We start from the raw sequence: 23,901 nt of genomic DNA, 5'->3' as shown, positions 1-23,901 counted from the left end.
TCACATATATTTATATTCATATGCGTATTCACAAACTACAAAAAAAAAAAAACAAATCTTCATTGGAATCTTCTCTTGCCTAGTTGCTGATTTTCCATTAGTGCACCAAATGATATAGAAACGATTAAAAAAAACACTTGTTACAAATTACATTCACATTCACGTATATTCATATTCATATTCGTATTCAACATGCAGCTATTGACAATACTCCAAAGAAAAAAAAAGATAAAATATTCTCTTTCTCGTTTTGGTTTCTTGTCTTCTTCTCTCGTTCTCTCGTTCTCGTTCGTGGCAAATGGGGCAGCACAGCTTTCATAGTTTTGGGTGTTTTTTGTCTCAATCCGTCTCTGTCTACGTCTCTGTCTCCATTGATTGCTGTCTCTCTCTCTCTCTATCTAGTAACAGCGACATCTATCGCGTGGACATTCGGACTTGTAGTTGAGACATTGATCCATGCAATAGGTATCGGCTCCCTCGCGACCCTCCAGCTCACCAATAGCCACACACTCTTGACTGCAAGAGAGAGATAGAGAGCGAGAAGGGAAATGTGCATGCATTAGACAAGAATAGAGATAGTGCAGAGAAAACTATAGTCTACTTACGGGCAGTGGCAAGCTGTTTCAGGGCAGTTGGGTGGATAGCGAAGGCAATTGATCTCACACCAGTTGTCAATGCCGGGCAATGCACGGAAGGGCGGGGCACCAATGCACTTTTGATCTCTGCATAATGAAAATGAAATCAAATTAAAATAGTGAAGAAATAGAAATAGAAAATAGTAATGAAATTGTAATAGCTAATATTGAAGTATTATCAAAATTCATGTATGAAAACCTTAAAAGACATAGCATTTAAAATGTTTCAGTATTCATCATAACCTCACTTTCACTTAGAATAACGTGCCAACATTGCACCTTATCTAAAAAGTCATATTTAAAAGAATATTCACATTGAATTTTATAGAATTCTTCATAATCGTATTTAGACTTATTTTTGATCATATATTTCATACCCCATCTTAGAATAAGTTTTATTGAGAATTGTGAAATATTCGTCTTAACCTCACTTACAACTCTTGTAGCATGTAAACTCTAAAAAGCGAGTATAAAACTCTTCTTATTCGCACTTAGACTTATTGTTGATCATATATTTCAAACGCATTCTTAAAATAACCTTTATTAAGAATTTTATAATATTCACCTTAACCTCACTATCACCTTCGAAAAAGCGTTTAAGCAAATGAATAGAGTGTTAGAAAGATCAAAAAAATAGTTAATTTTTTCATAATATAAACAACAATAAATTAAAAAAGCGAAATTAATAAGTAAAATGTTATAAAAATTAAAAAAAAATAGTTAATATAAACAACGATGAACCAGAAAAGCGAAATTAATATTGAATATTCGCAATTAGCCATCTTAAATTATAAGAATAATATAAATAAATCTGAAATTATAAGAACACTATATTTGTTAAAAGTCTTCTTTCGCTCTGCAAAGTTTCGTAACGAGTTTCTACTCACTTTTTACATTTTTGTTTAAAATAAATTTATTTTCATTTTCATAATTTTCTTGTTATTGTTGTTAAAAAAATTTGCAGCTACAGCGATGCCATTGAAAAAAGCCGTTGAAACATTCAATCGCCCCGAGCAGCGACGTCGCAAGTTGGCCGTATTGCGAAATGCATATGGCAATGCATTATCCGATTCGAATATGGGTCGAATGCGTGATCGTCCGGTTACATATGTGCCCCGATGCTGTCACAATGATTTGCCGTATGGCAAATTGGCAAATTCATATAGCTGGCAGCTATCGGACACATATGATGCCAGACAAAAGCCAAAGGTCATTGCTATGAGCACTTCGCAAGCATCCGATGTCTACAACATCTCGAGTGAGGAGAACGCAATCACTCGACGTTACAACGCATTGCAGCGACAGGCCAGGTTAGAGAGTTTAGCGAGGAAGGATGATAATCAAAGAGTTGAGAGTGAAGGGATCTCGAAATATGTGAAATTTCGTGTGCAGAGACCAAACTGAACAATCTTATTTATAACTCTTAGTTTTACTTATTATATCATGTAAACAGATTATGTCAGAGATTAAATTCAAGTGCTTTGATGACATCAATTGTAATCGATTTGAATAATTTGTTTAGTTGAATACGTTTTCTTAACTCATCTTCCGTCCGTCTGTCCGTCTGTCCGCCTCTTTGGAAGGACATAACTCTCTCAGTTTGGGAGTTAGCTTTATGAAATTTGGACTAATTGTGTTTCGTTTATAAATCAAACATATTACTTTGAATCATGCAGATCGTTTCACCACTGCGTTGAATACGTTTTATTAACTCGTCTTCCGCCCGTCTGTCTGTCTGTCCACCTCTTTGGAAGGACATAACTCTCTCAGTTTGTGAGTTAACTTAATGAAATTTGGACTAATTGTGTTTCGTTTATAAATTACACATATTACTTCGAATCATGCAGATCGTAACGAGACTGAATACTTTTAAGATAAGCTTTATCGTAGTCAATGTATTCCCTAAGTCAACTCTTCCATTCCATATCAATCAAATAAAATTCGTGTTTGCTGTCACATTGATTTCATATCCGGCATGGACTTCATCTCGGCTCCGGACTAGCACACATTTTTCATCGAATAGTCGCACACGTTTTATACTTTGGACTTCGTCTTAGTAGCAAGGGCAGAGCACACTCAAACACACACACGTAACACACACACACACCCAAAAACGAAATTTTGTTCAAATCACAACGTGAATCACAGATTGCCCAAAGAGGCAGTTTGACTAGTTAGATCGTTAGATCATTTCGGACAACTGGACGTCTATGTCACATTCAAGAACATGAATCGCACACGCTTCAATCATCTGCGTGCCGATCGCGAACTCGAGGGATTGCAGCAGGTGCCACAGATGCCACAGATGCCACAGCAAACGCCTCTGTCTCCGGTGCGAAAGACAACTTACACACGGGCGGAGCTGATGCAGCGTGGACCAGGAGCAGGTAAATAAGAATCTCACAAATCTTTGTTGGAAGCTTTGAATAGGCTTTTGAAATTTGCGACATTCTCAGCATTTTAGACCCTTTCATTCTAGAACGAATTGAAAAGGGGTCTAATAAGCTTCTAGTGGCATTTGTTGAAACGCTTAGATAAACCTTTTGAAACCTTGAATTTTGAATAGTGTTTGAAACTTGCGATCATCTCAGCATTTTAGACCCTTTCATTCTTCAACGAATCAAAAAGGGTCTAATACGCTTCCTGCGGGAAGTGATTCATCTTTAAATGGACTTTTGAAATGTTCGCTCTTCTAAAAAATTTACCATTCTCACCATTTTAGACCTGTTTAGTCTTGAACAAATTAAAAAGGGTCTTATACGCTTACTGTGGGAATTGTTGAATTGCTTAGATATAACTTTTTAAACTCTTCTCTCCGCTTTTGTATTTATTTTTGAAAAAAAAAAAAGAAAATGAAATGCTTCAAGCAGCCATTATTGCAAAGATCTCACGAATCTTAGCTGGAAACTTTGAATAGGTTTTTGAAATTTGCGGTATTTTTTCGAAGTATTTTTTTTTTTCCCCTTCTCAGCTTTTTAGACCAGTCTTGAAAGATTTAAAAATAGGCTTCCTGTTGCAATTGTTGAAACGCTGAGATATAACATCTTTTTACTTTATATAAATGAAATAATGTCGTTTAGGGTTTCTACATTACTTGAAGCAGCCTTTATCGTCTCTTGAATTTATGCATTTTAATAGACTCCTTTCAATTCCGCTTTTAGTCTTTCCTCTTCCTGAAAAAGTCTTTTCGGAAGTGGTAGCTAAATTGTATTTTTCCATTACGCAATTTAGGTTTTCCAATGTTCTTTTTATGTGTGTATGTTTTTCACTGTTTCTAAACTTTTTCCTTTACATAGATCGGGTTTCCTAATGTTCTAAGAACTCAATTAAATTCAATATTTTTCACTGTTTCTATTCCTATGTGGTTTACTTTCAGCTTCGATAGTTTTTTAATCAGTTTTTTCTTCAACACTATTTCAAAATGTCTGCATTCTTTATTTTCCATCAGATTTCACTATATTTGTCTCTTTCTCTTTCTGCATTCTGCATTCTTCATCTTTCAACAGATTTCACTATATTTGTCTCTTTCTCTTTCTGTATTCTTCATCTTTCATCTAATCTTGCCTTTCCTTTTGCTATATTTGTCTTTTTCTCTTGCTGTATTCGTCATCTTTCAACAGATTTCACTATATTGCCTCTTTCTCTTTCTGTATTCTTCATCTTTCATCAGATTTCACTATACTTGTCTCTTTCTCTTTCTGTATTCTTCATCTTTCATCAGATTTCACTATATTTGTCTCTTTCTCTTTTTCTTTCTGCATTCTGCATTCTGCATTCTTCATCTTTCAACAGATTTCACTATATTTGCCTCTTTCTCTTTCTGTATTCTTCATCTTTCATCAGATTTCACTATATTTGTCTCTTTCTCTTTCTCTTTCTGCATTCTGCATTCTTCATCTTTCAACAGATTTCACTATATTTGCCTCTTTCTCTTTCTGTATTCTTCATCTTTCATCAGATTTCACTATATTTGTCTCTTTCTCTTTCTCTTTCTGCATTCTGCATTCTTCATCTTTCAACAGATTTCACTATATTTGTCTCTTTCTCTTTCTGTATTCTTCATCTTTCATCTAATCTTGCCTTTCCTTTTGCTATATTTGTCTTTTTCTCTTGCTGTATTCGTCATCTTTCAACAGATTTCACTATATTGCCTCTTTCTCTTTCTGTATTCTTCATCTTTCATCAGATTTCACTATACTTGTCTCTTTCTCTTTCTGTATTCTTCATCTTTCATCAGATTTCACTATATTTGTCTCTTTCTCTTTCTGCATTCTGCATTCTTCATCTTTCAATAGATTTCACTATTTTTGTCTCTTTCTCTTTCTGTATTCTTCATCTTTCATCTAATCTTGCCTTTCCTTTTGCTATATTTGTCTTTTTCTCTTGCTGTATTCGTCATCTTTCATCAGATTTCACTATATTTGTCTCTTTCTCTTTCTGTATTCTTCATCTTTCATCAGATTTCACTATACTTGTCTCTTTCTCTTTCTGTATTCTTCATCTTTCATCAGATTTCACTATATTTGTCTCTTTCTCTTTCTGCATTCTTCATCTTTCATCTAATTTTACGTTTCCTTTTTCTATATTTGTCTCTTTGTCTTTTTGCATTCTTTATTTTTCATCAGATTTCACTATATTTGTCTCTTTCTCTTTCTGTATTCTTCAACTTTCATCTAATCTTGCGTTTTCTTTTTCTATATTTGTCTCTTTGTGTTTCTGCATTCTTCGTCTTTCATCAGATTTAACTATATTTGTCTCTTTCTGCATTTTGCATTCTTCATAGTGTTTTCTTTTTCTATATTTGTTTCTTTCTCTTTCTGCATTCTTTATCTTCCATCTAATCTTGCCTTTCCTTTTGCTATAACATATTTGTCTCTTTGTTTTTCTGCATTCTTCATTCTTTCATCTGATGTTACTATATTTGTCTCTTTCTGCCACAGCTGCCACTCGCTCGAAGCGTTTATCAACACTGAATCCAGGCAATCGTCAGACTTCGGCGTCCGATGCTGCTGCCAATCGACGCACAAGCAACATGACGCGTGCTCACTTCTTGCCACGTGTTGCACAAATGGGCACCAATAATCTGAGCAACAATAATGCATTGCTCAACACTGGCAAGCAGGGACGAGATGCCAGAAAACCGCCCAAGTCGAGCTCATATTTGCCGAGCACCTTTGGCGCCAAGTTGCCACAGCAGCAGCAACAACACCAACACCAACAGCAACTGCAACAGTTGCTGAGCGGTTGCAGCGCCAGCAGCAGCCTAAGCAACAGCAGCAACGATCTGCGTAAAATCAAACTGGCCAAAGCCTTTCGACTGCCGGATGAGCAGAATAAAAGCTTCGTCTATCTGTGCAAGCCGGTGAAGAAGGTGAAGGAGTTGCTGATGGTGCGGACGCTGCACAACAGCGTCGACAATCTGTTGCACGAATCGGCAACCGATGAGCTGAGCAACGAATGCTTCAACACGATGCAGCTGGAGTTGCCAACGCTGTTGGCGACGACGGCGGCGGCTGCGGCTGCGGCTGCGGAGAGCGACACTTGCAGCTATTGCAGCAGCCTCAATTTGCCACACGAATTGGCGGAGCTGAGCAGCGCAGCGTCGAGCAGCTATCGAGGATTGCTGGAGACACAGCTGCAGGATGTGCGAACCCGGGAGCAACAGTTGCAACAGTTGGCGGAGCAAGTGCAGCGAGAGCAGAGCATGGAGCAAAAGGAGCAACAGCAGCTGACACAGCAGCAATTGCAACAGCGATCGGAACAGCAATCACAACAGGAACATCAAGAGGGGGAGCAGCAATCAATGAATGAACAGCAGCAACATCAAAAAGGAGAGCAGCAATCACAGCAGCAATCAGAGCAGCAGCAATCACTAAAAGGACAGCAGCAATCACTGAATGAACAGCAGCAATCAGAGCAGCAGCATTCACTGAAAGGACAGCAGCAACAACAACCACAGCAATTGCAGTCGTCACCGACACAGCAGCAACATGTGTCACCACAGCAGCCAGAATCTTTGAAGGAGCCAAGCTCAAAGATCGATTACGTTTGCCACAACATACCGACGCTGCAGCGCGAGATCATTTTGCTGCAGCAGCTGGGCGAGAAACTGGAGGCGACGTTGCGTGCGAACATGCAACATGCAGTCAGTGTTGTCACTGCCACATCATCGTTGCAGCCACGCAGCTTGCCACAAAGTCCGCACGATTCACGAACTTCGTTCTATACGCCACGCTCGACGCTGACCCTCTTCGGCTGCGATGCTGCAAGGCTGCACATTCAACAGCTTGGCTGGCGGCGTGTGCAACAGCAACCGCCACACGTGTGGCAGCTGGCCCGTGTGCTCGGCACTCGATGTTCGTACGGTTGCATACGTGAGTTTCGCATCGAGACAAAGACGCTGACACAGTTGAAGACGGCCGATGAGACGGAATGCTTCTATTTGCCGCTGGCACGCGATGGCAGCTTGCAACGCACCTCGTTTCGCAAGCTGCGCGAGAATCCGAATGTGTTGCTGCAACAGTTGCGTCCGCTGACGCCGTCGCGTCCATTCAATCTGCTCGAACAGGATGCGATGTTCTTCAACAGCATGATGTCGCATGGCGTTGCTGCCAGCAAGTTGCCACGCGAAACGGGCGGCGAGCAGCAAGTGCAACTCGCGTTGCGCCACCCGCCGGACGATGTGGCACGTCGTTTGCTGCTGGTGGCCACCGTCAATGCCACCGTTCAATGTGAGTTTCCCCCGCCCCCGCCAGCTGAGGCAACAACAAATCCGGCCAGCAAATCCAAGTCTTTGGCTAGTCTCAAGTCTCGTCCATCGTTGTCGCGCTGGAAATGTCGCGTGGCTGCCATGAGGCAGCCACCTCATTTGGTGGCACGTGTGCGCCAGGTGACGCCTCTGCGGCCGCAGCATTGCGAGTTGGAGCCCCGGGTGCAGACGCAACTTCTCAAGACGGTGCTCGTCGGCATCGCTCAGGTTGCCGTCTTCTTGGTTCTCATCATGGCCTTCAGCTATCCGGATATTCGCTGCTAATCTTTGGGGTTTCGGTTTTCAATTTGTTTAACCTTTTTTTTTTTTGTTGTGTTCTTGTTTAAAGGGTTTTCCTTTTCCTTTTCTTTGGCAAGCGTTGAACCAACCCAAAAAACAAAAAGAGTAGAATAAAAGAGAATTCGCCCTTGCGTCTTGGTCAATAAGTTCAACGCTCAAACATCGCATCGGAATGTTAATAAAAATTTCATGTGTTCAATGCAGTTTTTGCTCTCTCACCGGTTATTGTGTTGTTAACGGTTAACGGTTAACCGTTTCGCGCCATACCAAAAGTGAATGTAAATTTGTTTTGTTTTTGTTTTTTTTCTTTTTCATGTTTATTGAAAGCATTTTGTTTTTATTTACAGCTAAAGTGTGTGTGCCAATTTGTGTGTGTGTGTGTATAAGCAAAGCTGTGCATGTGTGTGTATTATATATATATATGCATGTGTGTATGTGTGTGTGTAGCCATAACCGTTTGCTTCTGTTGTTGCGATAAGCGTTTTCTTTTTCGATACTCTTTTACATCTATAGCTTGCTGTTGACCTTTTACCCGTTTCGTGTGTAGCGGGTAAGCGGGTACACAAATTGCTTTGTTTAGCGGGTAAGCGGCTAAGCGGTTAAGCGGTTGGACGTTTGCGTTTGCGCGCATGCCGCGTGGCATTGCTGCGGGGGGCGGTGGAGAGGGCGAAAAGACAAAGCAAATGTTATTAATGCGTTCATTTGTGATTTTGTGCAATATGAGAAAAAGTGCGAAACGGGAAAGTTGGAAAGACAAAGTGAGAACGAGTGAGGGAAAGCGATAGTGAGTGAAGTGGATAAGAATATTTCGAAAGGGATTAAGAAAGAACGGTTAAGAGTTAGAATGTATAAACAATTAAAGGTAAAAGTATATAACAAATAAAGAAATAACTTAAAAGTGAGTTAAGTGGAGTAGAATATTTCGAAATGGTTAAGAGTAAGAGTATAGAATATAAAAAGTTATAAAAGCAGTTAGAGAAATAGATAGTATATACAAGTAAAGTTAAAAGTAAATACAAAATTAAGAAATAATATTAATAATAATACGATAATAATGAAACGGTTATACAATAATTAACCGTTGCAACGTTGATACCTGTTGTGGCAGTCCAGATGCCCAACTATAAGTATATTATGCAGTTACGTACTGTTAATGAACCGGTTATTATGCAGTTACGTACTGTTAATGAACCGGTTGCGCATCGGTTATGAACCGGTTATGAACCGATTAGGCTGTATTCGAACTGTTTTTGAGGCAAGCCACGCAAACAAGTTTGAAGCGCTTACTAACCAGCTATAAGCCGGTTGCGAATCGGTTATGAACCGGTTATGAACCGATTCAGTACCGGTTTTATTCGAATATTTTTGAACTAGTTGAAGTTAAAATCGATTACGAACTGGTTATAAACTAGCTGCCAATCGCATACGAATCGGTTATGAACCGGTTAGGTTGGATTCGAACTGTTTTTGAGACTCGCCACGGAAGCAAATTTGAAACACTTGCTATCCAGTTATGAACCAAGTGCAAATCGGTTATGAACCGGCTATTATTTTATGAATTGTTTTTATGAATCGAAAACAATGTTGAATCGATTTCAAATCGATCATGAAACTTGGGAATTCATTAAAAACCGTTTGCGAATCGGTTACGAACCGGTTATAAACGAATTTTGTGACTAGTCACATAAACAATTGCACAACAATTGCAAATCTGTTGCGAACCGGTTGCGAATCGGTTATGAACTGGTTATTGTCGAATTGTTGTAATGAATCGTCACATAAACAATGTCGAATCGATTTCAAATCGATCATGAAACCTTTGTGAATGGTTACGAACCGGTTATCCACGAATTGTCTTTGAAACTCACCGCACAATCAGTGGGAACACATTGTTGTCCTCTGGCGCCCGATAGTCGCGATAATAAAGCAGATATGGTGATTTGTTGTTGATGAAAATGGGCGGCACCCCGCCTCCCGTATTCGAAATGATCGCAATGTCCGCACAATTACGGAATGTCTCTGCAACGAAGAGAGATTAGAAAATGCCAAGAGATTCAGATTCGAAAGGGAAAAACTCACCCGCCTTGCCACAACCAACAGCCTCGGTGCCATTGGAGCAAGTGCCCCACATGTTGGCCGTGTAGTAAGTCCACTGGAGCACACACTGAGTGCAGGTCACATAGGCAGGCAAACGCACACGATAGCGGAAAATGTCCTTCTTCTTGGTGTCCCGCGGGATGAGGAAACGATGTTCGCGACTGCCCGAAATGAAGAGCGGATAGCGATCGAAGCACTCCTGAGTGGCCTCCTGTCGCGGATTATTGTTCGGACACAAATACATCTCGAAGCGACCATAATGATTGGCCGTCAGCTCGACCTCGACATCGATCTCCTGTCCGGCCGTATAGTATCGCGAGATAATTCCCTTGGCATACTCGCCACCGGCTTCATGGGGTCGTGGCGACTTCACGTGATAGGCATCACCGCAGACACCGCATCGGCCGCTGTTTTGCTCCCATTGGACCGCATAGCCGCCGCAGAAGAGCTCGTTGTCATTGTAGTTGACGGGATTCGGGTAACCGAAGCGCCACATTGCATTCCTCGCCGGCGGATCCATCAGACGTCCATGACCCAGGACGCTCAGGGGGAGCAACAATATTGTTGTCTGTCAAAAGTGGAGCGTTGAAGCGTCTGTTATAGTTAAGTCGAGACAGCAGCAACTCACCAATCCGATCAGCATTGTCCACAGTTTGACGGTGGGACCTCCGGACAAATGTCGGCGCATCTGCAAAAGAAAAAGGAAAAGGGCAAAGAGCCATCAACGACAGGCAAAAAGGGGAAAAGGGAAAAGGAACAAGGAACGGGCATCAGTAATCAGTGGGCATAAATTTGAATGTATTTGCTACTCAAACGGGTTCCAAATCGGACAGCCACAGTGGGCGCAATTGGCATTTGAGTGGTTATATTTAAGTACATCAAAAAGGTGCAGGAAACTTGCCTAAGTTGAATGTGAAATAAAAGGGTTTTGGTGGTTATGTTGGCAAACTAACTTCATAAGAGTAAATAAAGTGAATTATGACAAAATTAAATTAAAAAAATGAATTATAAAAATTCAATGCTCTTTTCAAATTCCTTATGCATTATATTTATGGATTATCATTTAATACTTTTGTAGTTCTGAATGTTGGAACACTTTTAAATTCTATTTATAAATGTAGATTTAAAAGGAGGTAATACAAATTTCGAAATATATATTTCTAAATATTATATAGAGTTTTCTAAGGAATGGAAACAACATAATATAAAGATAATATAGATTTTTTTAAAGAATGAAAAAGACATAATGTATTCATGAAATATACTTTTCTAAAGAATTCCCTTAATATAATGAAGGTTCTTAAGAGCAACATGTCCTTTGAAGGAGATCAAAATATCAATATATTTATTGATGAATATATTAATATATTTATTGATATTTTGATATCATGTGACAACATAAAAATTACTCTTAAGATTATTAAAGATTGTGGAGAATTTTCGAAAAAATGACAGAAATATAATGAATGTTCTTAAGAAAAATTTGTAAGTTTGATATTTAGAATTTCTTGAAATCAATTTAATTTTTTTTTTAAATATTAATAGCGTCAGAAAAGATTGTCATAAAAGTGTTTGATAGTAATATAATGAAAACTTTACAAGTTTCTATCGCTAGTTTCTAAAAATGTTGTAAATGTTTATTTTGCGTGATTTGCCCCACTGTGCCAAAGCATCCCGATATCAAGTTGCAAGGACGTCCACCTGATCTGCTTTTACGATTTTAACGGCTGGCCAAGTAGTTGTTGTTGTTGTTGTTGTTGTCGTTGTTGGTTTTATAGTTTATGTTCAGCATGTTGGGTCGTTGTCGGCTTGTCAAGCAAGGAGTTGGAGGCAGAGAAAAAAGCTGTCAATGTTTCTGTTGATTTTTGTTTCCTTTTTGTTGTACAATTTTATTTTTATTTTAATTTAAATTTTGTTTTTGTTTTGCTCTTTCTTTACATTTTGTCGTTTTTTGTTTTTGTGGCTGCTATGAATATTATTTTTATCATCATCTAGTTTACGCACAACTGCAAACGACCTCAAAACGGGTTTCGCCTCCCTTTCTACCTCTCTCTCTCTCTCTTTGTGATCTCTCTCTATCTGGCGCAGTTGAGACTCGACTTCTGCGACCGGCCCCTTAATATAAAGTGTTTTTTTTTTCGGGGCGTGACGCCGACGCTTGACGGTCTAAAAATATATTATGTGCTTAGGCTGAAGAACTTCTTATCGATATGCTCAGAAAGAGAGAGAGAGAGAGATAGAGAGAGAGAGATATATAGAGAGAGAGAGAGAGAGAGAGAGAGAGAGAGAGAGAGAGAGAGAGAGAGAGAGAGAGAGAGAGAGAGAGAGAGAGAGAGAGAGAGAGAGAGAGAGAGAGAGAGAGAGAGAGAGAGAGAGAGAGAGAGAGAGAGAGAGAGAGAGAGAGAGAGAGAGAGAGAGAGAGAGAGAGAGAGAGAGAGAGAGAGAGAGAGAGAGAGAGAGAGAGAGAGAGAGAGAGAGAGAGAGAGAGAGAGAGAGAGAGAGAGAGAGAGAGAGAGAGAGAGAGAGAGAGAGAGAGAGAGAGAGAGAGAGAGAGAGAGAGAGAGAGAGAGAGAGAGAGAGAGAGAGAGAGAGAGAGAGAGAGAGAGAGAGAGAGAGAGAGAGAGAGAGAGAGAGAGAGAGAGAGAGAGAGAGAGAGAGAGAGAGAGAGAGAGAGAGAGAGAGAGAGAGAGAGAGAGAGAGTCTCATTATAATCTCAAGTGTTATTCGGTTATGACATCAGATGCTGTCGACAATATTCACAATCTATAACCAAATTATTTCGATATAACATCAAATTCGCATATTGATTAGTTTTCACAAAAATAGAGAGAGAGATGCTGATGGGTATTTCATCTTCATGGGCATTGACTTCTCAACGGAAGCAACAACAACAAGAATTTGTAGAATTTGTTTTCATTATGAGAAAAGAGAACAAAAAAAATGAACGTTTTGCATGCATTTGCATAAAATTCCGCTATGCGAAATTTAGTTAAACGAAAGAATTCCGATATGATTGAATGATCTTAGTTTGGCATCTCGATGGGTTCATTAGCTTAAAATTTGGCAGTAAACTAAAATACTTAGCAGCATTGAAATAAATGTGGAACACTTTGAGATAAATTCGAATTCATAGAGAAAATCTAAAAATATTGTTTAGACTAAGCTTCAAATTCACTTAAATTTGTAAACTTGATTATAATTATAAATTGCAAATATTTAAAATTAATAATATGAGCAATTTATTTAATAGTGTTTCAGATTAAGCATAAATATGCAATAATATTAAATACACCGTTTTGAAAAGTAGTTTGCTAATCTTCATTTAAGAACTTTGTGATCAAGATTGATCTATCTAAATTAATATTTTATATTCTTGGTTCAATTTGGACATCATTATTTTGATTGAAGATTATGTTTTCTTTTTTGTAGATAATCTTTAAGTTTTTAAACTTTGAGATCTGAATTCAAGAATGGACAATCCAGGAATTTTGTTGAATTTTTATCTTCACTTAAGATGTAAACTTCTTGGTTCAATTTGGACATCATTGTTTTGATTGAAGATTATGTTTTATTTTCTGTAGATAATCTTTAAGTTTTTAAACTTTAAGATCTTGAATTTCAAGAATAGAATGGTCTACAAATTTTGTAGAATTTATAATTTCTTGATTCAAGGTTTCATTTTGTTTTGTGTGGATAATATTTAATTTATCAATTTCAAGATTCAAGATTAGATTATGATTAAAATATGATTCATGGAAAAGTTGCACAGCAAATCAAATCGAATAATAATCTTTAAGATCTTTGAGTGTTTTTGAGTGTAGAATTTTAATCTTGATTTAAGATTTTATCTTCTTGATTCATCGTATTATCATGATTAATTTACAAATCAATATCTGGCTATATATTTTTCATATTATCATTTTAAATTTGTTGAGATTACATAAAAAAGTTACACAGCAAATGAAATCGAATCATAAGCAAATTAGAGGCTGTAAAATTTGTCTGCTTCGTTTAACAGCTTCTTTTATTTGGGTTTTGTTTTGCTTGGCTTTAGCTTTTAGTTGTTGTTTTGCTGTTGGTTGTTTGTTTGTGCTGTGTTTGCGCTTGCATTAACTTTGGGCATGTAATTAGGCATGAATGCTTGTAATCGCACTCACACTGACACTCACACTCACACTCACATTCATTCGCTGTAATCGTAATCGCATTCGCACTCGTACTTGAATTTTAATTGCTTGCAATGGGCGTTGCACAGAAATCAATAAGCCAGAAGTTTGCCCAGACTCGAGTGAATTTCAGTGAGTGAGTGTGTTAAATGAGCGTGTTGCATGCTACGCAGGAGCCACACAAAGGCCAACCTCAGCTCATTGCTGAAGGCGCCGAGCAGCAGCCAACAACCAACAACCAACAGCCAACAACCAACAGCCAACAGCCAAGAGAAAAACAGTCTTCAGTCGGCTGGTAAATTAAAAGCGCCAGGCCAAGAGACCGATTAACTGCCCCAAATTTAGCACACAGTTCAAAATGGCAAAAGGCAGTCAAAACAAAAAAGAAAAATCCAAAGCAAACTTACAGACGAATACCCTAGGAAACTTTTTCAAAAGTCTTGCAACTCATTTAAGACTGTTTTCTTTGAAAAATTAGAGAAAATCCAATAAATATTAAATAAATGTCAAGGAATTATCGGTATTATTGAGTTTAAAATGTTTGCCCCTATTTCATGTTTATTTATCTCGAGAATTTAAAATCCAATTATTAAAAAGTAAAATATGAAAAAGAAGATTCTAAATATATCATTTTATTCTATGAATTTCCACTCTTTAAAAGTAGTGAAATTTTTGGTAAATTTTCGAAATATTTTAGCTTAAAATAGTTACCACTATTTCATGTTCATTTATGTCGAGAATTTTAAGTATATAACACCTTTAGCTTGAATTAACTTATATGTTTTTTAATTCTCATTCACCACACCAAATTTCAGCTGAATAGTTCATATAGATCCTGAGATATGATCATTATGTTAAGGGAAATGAAATGAACAGAACTATTTATAGGTATTATTTTATGGATTTCAACTCTTTCAATATAGTAGAATTTTCGATATTTTTTAGCTTAAAATTGTTGACCCTCTTTTCTGTTCATTTATCTCGAGAACTTTAAGTATATAACACTTTTAACTTAAATAAACTTTAATGTTTATCAATTGTCTTTCAACACACCAAATTTCAGCTGCATATTTCACATAGATCCTGAGATATGATATCAAGATTTCAACAAATTATCGAAATGCATGGAAATGACTCCAGCTTCATTACAACTCTACTGTGTTATTTATAGGGTATTTATAGCGTCGTGTCAACGTTTAAAGTCCTTGTGTCAACCGTTTATCATAATTGTCAGCTAAATTAAAATACTCCAAGTTTTTTGCATACTTTTTCGTTGGTCGTGCGTTTTGCTTTTGGCTCGAATGCCGCAAAATTGAAAATCATTGCTGAAATTAAGTTGTAAATTAAGCAAATTGCCAAAGAAGCGGCAGCTCATTGTTATTATTGTTGCCGTTGTTGTTGTTGTTGGTGTTGTTGTTGTCTTGCGTTTTCTTGGCCAACTGAAATTTATTTTTACTTCACGCGTTTATTCAATTTTTGTCGATGTTATGCAATTGACAAGTCCCGATTTACATGTTGCCCCAAATATATTTATTTTGTCCGCTTGCGCAATCGAAAATCGCCCAAGGTGGACACGAACAACAAAGGAGTGAGGAAGAGAGAAAGAAAGAGATAGAGAGAGAGAGAGAGAGAGAGAGAGAGAGAGAAATGTGGACCACCCACCTCGAAGATAAACGCTTTTTGAGATAGGTCATCTTTTGTATAATGACATAATAAATTTATCAAGCAACGAAATAATAAAGAGACGAATTTATTTGAAACCAAAAAGATGAGCACATAAGTAACTTTTGAATGTGGAGAGCAAAAGTAAAGTAAAGTATTATTAAAGAATATTAAAATTGGAAAAATGGAAATGAAAAAGTAAAGTAATGTATTATTAAAGAATATTAAAAATGGACAGAGAAAAAGAAAATAAAGTACTTTAAAAGAATATTCACAATGAGAACATAATATTCGAAATTTATAATGGAAACTCTACATTTTTGTAGAGTTATCTTTGTTATCCAATGAAGAAGAAATATAAATAGCTTAATGAGTCATTAATATATAGATTATATATTTATATCAAGACATTTTTATAATGGCATAATAAATTTATCAAGGAACAAAATAATAAAGAGAGGAATTTATTTGAAACCCAAAAGCACAGAATGGAGAAAAAGAAAAAAGTAAAGAATTCTTAAAGAATATTTAAAATATACAAATGTCAGAGAAAATGTTAAGTAAAGTATTATTAAAGAATATTAAAAATGGGAGAATTGCAGAGATAAAGTAAAGGACAGTTTTTTTTTAAGAATATTAAAAATGGAAAAATAATTCGGGAATAGCTTTGTAACATAAATATATTCCTAACGCAAATCTGTTGATATTAAACAAATAAGTAAGTAATAAGAGTACTCTACTTAATGAGTCATTAATCTATAGAATATATACTCCTTTTTAATAGTTGATGAGTAATCGCCAAATGATATATGATCATTCAAATGGTGGCGCCAATAATTCGACAAAGTGTCTTAAATGGAAAGACGTGTTTCGTGGAAGGGAAAGAAGACTTAGAAACGAGGAAAGAAATCTATAAATAATTATAATGTTTGTGATACGCATAATAATAAATAGTTAATAATTTTGTTTGAGCAAGTCACGACTTGACAAATTGTTTAACATATATGTAAGTTCTGATTTTGTCTTTCCATTTCGGTTTTTTCGGGGTTTCGATTTTGATTTTGATTTTGGTTTCGAGGTCGAACGAAAACTGATTTACAAATTCGAATTGGAATTGGAATTAGAATCGGATTTGTTTTGATTCTGTTTTTGTTGTTCGTTGTCTGTTATTTTGTTGTTTGTCTTTCTTTAGAGCGAATTATTTATCAATTTCTTTTTGACACGAGCGAATTAATTACGCGGCAAATTAAAGCGGCCCACTAATTGGGCTAAGAGCTGGGCACGGTTTTTTTTTTTTTGTTCGGGGGATTGGTTCACTGATATTTGTTGTTGTTGTTGTTGATGTTTATTTGATTTTGGCCACAACATCAACATCAAGATCAAAAAGAGAAAGACGCCCGCACGCAGAATTTGGCACAAATCAACAGCGAATCAAGAGAGCGAAATCAACAAAAACAAGTAAATAAATAAATAAATAAACTAAGCCACACAAAAATTCTTTCTCTTTGCCATTTGCATTTCTTGTGTTATATCGTTTTATTGGATCATTGAGAACCCCCCTTCCCCCCCGATAAGGTCGACTAATGGACCTCATAAGCTCATTAATAAATATGCAATAAATTAATCGAGTCGAGTCGAGTTGAAATGTCTATCAAAATCGACAGAATTGAGCTAAGCTAATCGTTATTTATTTAACACGTTTTCAACTTCTTCTTCTTCTTCTTCTTCGTGACAAACCTTTTAAGTATAGATTAGATGACTAGATTGGCATTTCCATCAGTTAGATACTCAATAATTGAATACATAATACTTTAATTGCCATAGATGATTATCGCTAATGTGGCTGACCAGTAGCTGGCATATCGCATTGCGTATCGGGTTTCAATTTGATTATGGAATTATTAAGATATTAGGGTTGGAAATGAGAAATTTAATCTGGAATCGATTATGAAACGGTTAATTTTTGAATTATTAAGAAGATTTTAGAAGTAAAGCTGAAATTTGCTTTATGTTGGATATGTTTGAAAATTGACACTGTAAACATAAATCAGTTGTAAAAAAGGTTATGAACTGGTTAACTAGTTCAATTTTCTAATTATTAAAATGTTATATCGATGGGTTTTTATGAATTAAAGTTGAAATTCACTTTTATTTAGACACATTATAAATTTGAAATTTTAACGATTAAGAATCTCTTTGAAAATGAAAAATGTAATCTGGAATCGGTTATGAAACGGTTATCTAGCTTAATTGAGATACTAATTCGAAGGGTTTTTACACGAAGTAATGCTGAAATTCGTTTTTATGTTGTGTCTGATCATAAATCAGTTGAATTTGTTTGAAAATTGGACCAACAAACGGTTATGAAACGGTTATCTTACTTAATTTGTGAATTATGAAAAGGTTTTTAAGAAATACAGTTGAAAAAGAAACTTTTAACGGGAATCGATTGTGAACGATTAATCTTTGAAGTATTTCAATATTTTCTAGAAGGGTTTTAAAAGAAATAAAGATAATGTTTGCTTTTATGTTGTGACTGACTATGAATCTGTTGGATATGTTTGAAACGGTTATGAATCGGTTAGCCTAATGCTTGAATTATTAAGATATTGTCTCAAAGGATTTTGATGAAATTAATATGAAGTGTTACCATAAATTAGAAATTTGAACGATTATGAATCAAGTTGAAAATGGGAACCTAAAACAAATTAGTTAGGAAACTAGTTAGTTAGTTTAGTTTTTGAATTATGAAGATAAAATTCGCATTTATTTAAAATTAAAACGATTATGAATCGGTTTTAAAATGGGGAACTTTGTTTATGGAACTGCGTTTATGGAACCGTTTATAAATCAGATATGAACCACTAATGAAACATTTGTCTAGCTTAAATTCAAAACTGTTATGAATCATTCAATTTTCATTATGCATAATTGTAAATGTAATAAATTGACTGAATTGTGGTAACTAGCTCATTATGTAAATATTATTTCACTTAAAATGAAGTGCGAACAATGATGAGCACCTAATGCATAAATCTTTCGGCAAGACCTTCATTCTTAACCTACTTTGTGGTCACTCTTTTTTTTTTTCTGTCTTTGTGTCTTTTGGTTGTATTGATTTGAAACGCGTGCAAATTGTGGTTCGTCATTTCGCAGTTTGCCCGAGTTTGAACTGTTCCAAAAGTGGTGCTGGGTGTTGTTGATATATATGCAGATCACGTTGGATCACGCTACATGGAATGGAATATCCATCAAACATGCGTAAATTTTATAATCAAATCGAAAAGCCACTGACATCGATTGTCGATCGTCGATCGTTGATCGATGATCGGATCGATCAGAAAACCTAATCTAATGCTTATTCCTCTCCCTCCATTCAAGGCAAAAAAAATGTGTCAATGTGTCAATTGTGTGTTTGGCAAAAGCTGCAAATAATAAATAAAAGAGTACACAAACAATTGCCAATTAATTTGCTAGCCAAAGAATTCACAAATGAACAAATTTGAAGGCAAAGAGTCGCGACTTAAAGATACCCTGTTTATATTTATCTAAATATTCTATCTTCGATATGCTCATCAAATATGCAGAGTTGACGTAAATTAGCTAAAAACATGCTCCATAAAGAGTGAATATTATGGGAAGAAAAGAGAAAGATTAAAGAAGCAAACTCGAAACTTGATTTGCTTATGATAATAAGAAGCGGCGCATCAAATTTGATAACTCCAGCTCTTCTCGAAGCTGAGTTCGTTGAGGTCAAAAGCAGGTGTAAGTTGATATATTATATATATTATATTATATACTATATAGTATAGTATAGTATAGTATAGTAGTATAATATAATATATAATACTATAAGCATAAACTTTAATATTCTATTCACTGCTTTCTTATCTATTTAAAGTTTGAATTCGAAGTTGAGTTCGTTGAGGGCAAAAGCAAAGTTGATGTATTATATACTATATAGTATAGTATAGTATAGTAATATAATATATAATTCTATAAGCATAAACCTCAGTCTCTATTCACTGCTTTCTTATCTATTTAAAGTTTAAATACGAGTTCATAAAAGCATTTCCGTTTCGCGTTTGTTTTATTTGCCATATAACAAAAAAAGTGAAATAAAATTAATTGCAATCAGCTGGAGAGCTTGACAGTCGTGGGAACAAGCGTGCCAAAGTCTGGAGCAACCAGTTGAATGAGTTGTTGTTGTCTCTGTTCCTCTTCTCAGTTTCAGTTTCAGTTTCAGTTTCAGTTTTTTTTTTTATCTGGTTACTGCTCTGACCACAATTGATGACCCTTGGTTAAGAGTGTTGGTATTGCGCATCCTTGCCACTTTTGATATTTAAAATAAAAGTTTGTGCCGACTTTTAAATGAGATGCAGATATAACTGGAACCCAGATTGACTGCTCCGATTACGGGTAAGTGCACAATTGAAGGTCAACTGAATGTGGCCAGCAACAACAACAGCAACAACAGAAACAACAACAACCAAAGACGGTTTAAAACACAACTGAAATGAGTGAAAGAGTCAGCTTATCCAGCAAACTCAACTGAATGATCAGTTAATTATGCCTCTTCAACATATCTTTTAACACATTCTCTTTGCGGTTTTATATGTAGATCAAGTTCATTTTAGAGATTTCAGATATTAAAGATTGCATTGATTTAATTATTACAACAGAATTATATTGATAGCTAGTTAAATGTATTGTTTAGTTATCTTTGGTTCAAAGACTTTTCTTATATCTCTCCTTTTATATATTTTTTGTAATGAAATCCTTCTTTTTGTGTTAAGATCTAAGATATTAAAGATTGCATTGATTTAATTATTACAACAGAATTTTGTTCATAGTTTGTTGAATGAATTGTTTTGTTATCTTTGATTGAAAGTCATTTTTGATATGTCTCTAATTGAATATATCTTGTAATCAGATCGTTCTTTTTGTGACTTCATACTTCATACAGATCTAAGATATTAAGATAAGATATTAAATTATTAACATACAATAAAATTATGCTGATATTTAGTTGAATGAATTAAAAGACTTTGCTTCTATCTCATTATTTTAAAATGCATTTTGTATTGCAATCTTTTGTCTTTGGCATTTTATGTATCAACTTACTTTTAGAGCTCTGAGATATTAAAGATAACTCATATCAATACAATTTGAATCAAACGAATCAAAAACTACACATAAAGGAAAAAAGTGCTAAAATCAAAAATAAAATCTTAAAACAAGTTTCGAATAAGATTTGTTAAATTTTGAAATGCAAATTTAGCATAAAAGCCTTATTTAAAGGTTTTTCTTATTTTGAGATTCTTTTTAAGATCGAAAAGTTCTTAATTCTAGATTTTTTCAATCTAGATTTTTGCTGCTCTGTGTAGCTTTATATTCTTTATATTCTATTTCAACAAAATCTTGCACAGTCTGTGAATATTTATTATTCATTTAATGTTTATGTTAAAAACTTGAACGTTTAGTTGAAAAGTAATTTTTGTTTCTATCTTTAGCCTTTATCTGTCTTTTTATATCTATATTAACGAATATGAAAAATATAAGTTTGTTCGAAAAATAAAATAAAATAAATAAATTAAATATTGGGATTTTGATGTACGAACATTTTTTCCCTCAAAATCTATTATTTTAGGGTTTGATTGGTTTAGATTCTTTTGCTATTTTTTTAATATTATTATTTCAAGTCCCCAATACAAATTAAGTATTACGCATAAACTAATTATATATGACAACTTCCGTTCAATTCCCCAATACAATTTCAATGTCTTTAAAAAATCGCCATTAATCGTGATGGAAAGTAAAAGCAAAAAAAAATCGACAGCATTTTCTTGCGTAATGTTCGAACATTTCCCAAATGGGAGACAAAAAAAAAACAACAAAAAAATGTTCGTTGAAATAAACAATGAAAAAATGAAAATAACTTTTGCTTTCTTTCAAAAAATGTTGAGCCCAAAACGGAGTGACTTTGCCCCACGGTTGCTGCATATCAATTGATTAGTTTGTATTTCTTTTAGTCAATAAATCGATCGAATGGTATCGTATCGTAGTAGTAGTCACATATAGTATGTAGTAGGGAGTATTACCAACATCATTTCGGGCTAAATCGGTATTGAGTCACTTTGGGGGCGAAGCAAAACAAAAGGTTTGTTTAATTAATTTGTTGGTGTGCACAATTAAAAAAAACAGCTAATTGAAATGCACAAATTGCCGCATGACTGTGCCGCATGGGGCACATAAAAAACAAATCCGAAATACGAAATCCGAAATCTGAACAGAGTTGACATCTTTCTTTATTTTACCTTTGTTGCCCTCTCTTTACGCTTTATTGTGTGTGTTTTTTTTAAAGTACTCGTAAACTCAAACACTCGTAGCATTTTGTGGGTAGCGGATTCTATTTACTGCACACTGTGTGAGTGTGAGTGTTGTATGTAAATACCTTCGTTCCCCTTTAAACCCCCCTCCCCACCCATGCGCTGTGCTGTGCATTCCCCTTGATCGCCAGAGAGCTCTTTAGTATGCCGATCGGGTCGGATCCCAAAATGCGTTGACTTTGAACGCTTTTGACAGTCGACACACAGAGAAGGTGAAAAACATTTCAGAATTCTACAGAGTTGAATAGCAGCAAACACGATATACTATATCAACGGAGGTGTCTATATCTTTTCGAAACTAGATCGCTTTTGGCTAGAATTAAACTCAAGCTGAACTGCTTTATTCAAAATATTCTAGGAAGAAATGTTATTAAATATTTTCTTGTGTTTTTAAATAATTGAAATTCTTTAGCAATTTATTATATTCTCAAATTTCTAGTCAACATTTATCAAACTTCATTCTATATGTTTTCGAAACCAGATCGCTTTTGGCTAGAATTAAACTCAAGCTGAACTGCTTTATTCAAAATATTCTAGGAAGAAATGTTATTAAAATTTCCATTCATTTTTTTCAGTGCTAAAAGTTTTTTGAGTTTTTAAATAAATAAAATTCCTTAGCAATTCCTTGAATTCTTAAATTTCTGGTCAACATTTATCAAACTTCACTTCTTGAACCGTGATTCGAACAAAGACAAAACAATATCGATGTAAGACTGTTCTTTATTTTTAAAATTTAATTCGAATATCAAAATATTCACATATCATATATAATTTATTTTTGTTGTTCGTTTGTTCATATTGTCAACAAATCACAATTATTATTAACAATAAACACAAGAAATAAATGAAAAGAAAATAAAAAAATTTTTTTGCACATTCAACTTGTCAACTTATCAATATTTTCAAGGTCAAAATTTATTCACAAGTTTCATTTATAAAAATATTTATTTTTCACGCAAGCACTTTTAGAATTACAAAAATTACCTTGAAAAGCAGCAAAGTTTTTAAACTGTTTTGAAATTTTTCACACTGTTTTTTTTTTATTTAAATATTAATGTAAAAAAAAATGGTAAAATAATTAGTATTTTAAATATTTTTCGAGCGACACTTGAAAAAAATAAAACACGCACTGCACTTGGAAGATGACGCGCTGCAATTGGAATACGTTTTGGCTCTGGTTTCGGTTTTTGGAAATTGGAGTTGGAATTGGAATTGGAATTGGGCTTGGAATTGGGCTTGGAATTGGAAGTGTTGGCGCGTGCTTTGCGTTTGCGCAGCCGCAACGTTCTGAGTTCGTTTGCCGATTTGCGCTCGAATTTCAACAGCTTCAGCAGCAGGCGACGGCAGCAGCAACAACAATAACAACAACTGTTTAAGTAAATACGCTTCCGAGTCCCGTCTTATTTTTAATATCGATACGACGCGACTGCGACTCAAACGCGAGCCCTGCCTCTGCTCAGACTCTGCCGCAGTCGCAGTCGCTGCCAACGCATAGCTTTGGCTCTGCTCGCGCTACGCATGCGTAATGCGTCGGTGTCGGTGTGCGGCGTCGCAGTTGGCGTTTGCTTTGCTCTGTCTGCTTATTGTTGTTGTTGTTGTTGTTGCTGTTGCTTTTGGCATTGGAGATGAGCAAAGCGAAACTGCGATTACAGTTGCATTACACTAGCGTACAGCGACAGCCTGTGCGTGCCAATGTATGTATGTATGTGTGCATGTTTTGGCAAAGTTCACATACTTGCGTGTCCCACTCTCTCAATTGTGTCTATTGCCTTGCACTTGTCCGTCAAATGCGCTCTCTCACTCAGTTCGGTGTGATGTTGTCGCGTGGTGCTCTGAATAATTTTCTTGCATTTCTTGCATTCTTTCTTTTACATTGTGTATTTCTGTAGTTGATTATGCGTGTT

General features: G+C 35.7%; 2 protein-coding genes across 3 annotated transcripts; one reads left to right on the top strand and one right to left on the bottom strand.

Moving 5' to 3' along the window:
* Positions 1–358: 358 nt before the first annotated feature.
* On the bottom strand, positions 359–23,349 carry LOC133848091 (uncharacterized). Of its 2 annotated transcripts, XM_062283481.1 has the most exons (6): positions 22,982–23,338; positions 10,409–10,468; positions 9,763–10,348; positions 9,552–9,702; positions 606–722; positions 359–516 (listed from the first exon to the last, which is right to left on the bottom strand). In XM_062283481.1, the coding sequence occupies exons 2-6, from the start codon at positions 10,466–10,468 to the stop codon at positions 399–401; spliced, it is 1,032 nt and encodes a 343-aa protein (XP_062139465.1). In that variant the 5' UTR covers positions 22,982–23,338; the 3' UTR covers positions 359–398. The 2 variants fall into 2 exon arrangements, with proteins under 2 accessions (XP_062139465.1, XP_062139466.1); XM_062283482.1 differs by lacking the exons at positions 359–516; positions 606–722 and adding an exon at positions 8,017–8,328 and having other exon boundaries at positions 22,982–23,349.
* LOC133848090 (AF4/FMR2 family member lilli) lies at positions 2,580–7,854 on the top strand. The gene is made up of 2 exons (XM_062283480.1): positions 2,580–3,022; positions 5,576–7,854. Exons 1-2 carry the CDS (start codon positions 2,863–2,865, stop codon positions 7,666–7,668), a joined length of 2,253 nt encoding a protein of 750 aa, XP_062139464.1. The 5' UTR covers positions 2,580–2,862; the 3' UTR covers positions 7,669–7,854.
* Positions 23,350–23,901: the final 552 nt, after the last annotated feature.

The sequence above is a fragment of the Drosophila sulfurigaster genome, chromosome X (genome assembly GCF_023558435.1).
Source record: "Drosophila sulfurigaster albostrigata strain 15112-1811.04 chromosome X, ASM2355843v2, whole genome shotgun sequence".
NCBI lineage: Eukaryota > Metazoa > Arthropoda > Insecta > Diptera > Drosophilidae > Drosophila > Drosophila sulfurigaster.
This window is presented reverse-complemented; position numbering and strand designations above follow the sequence as displayed.

Bases quoted from the DNA above. Each gene is read 5' to 3' on its own strand.
- LOC133848090 (XM_062283480.1), top strand. From the start codon at position 2,863: ATGAATCGCACACGCTTCAATCATCTGCGTGCCGATCGCGAACTCGAG. The intron at 3,023-5,575 runs GTAAATAAGAAT...TTTCTGCCACAG, and splicing joins GCAGCGTGGACCAGGAGCAG to CTGCCACTCGCTCGAAGCGT.
- LOC133848091 (XM_062283481.1), bottom strand. From the start codon at position 10,468: ATGCGCCGACATTTGTCCGGAGGTCCCACCGTCAAACTGTGGACAATG. The intron at 10,349-10,408 runs GTGAGTTGCTGC...CACTTTTGACAG, and splicing joins GGACAATGCTGATCGGATTG to ACAACAATATTGTTGCTCCC. The intron at 723-9,551 runs GTGAGTTTCAAA...TTCATTATGCAG, and splicing joins GTGTTCCCACTGATTGTGCG to AGATCAAAAGTGCATTGGTG.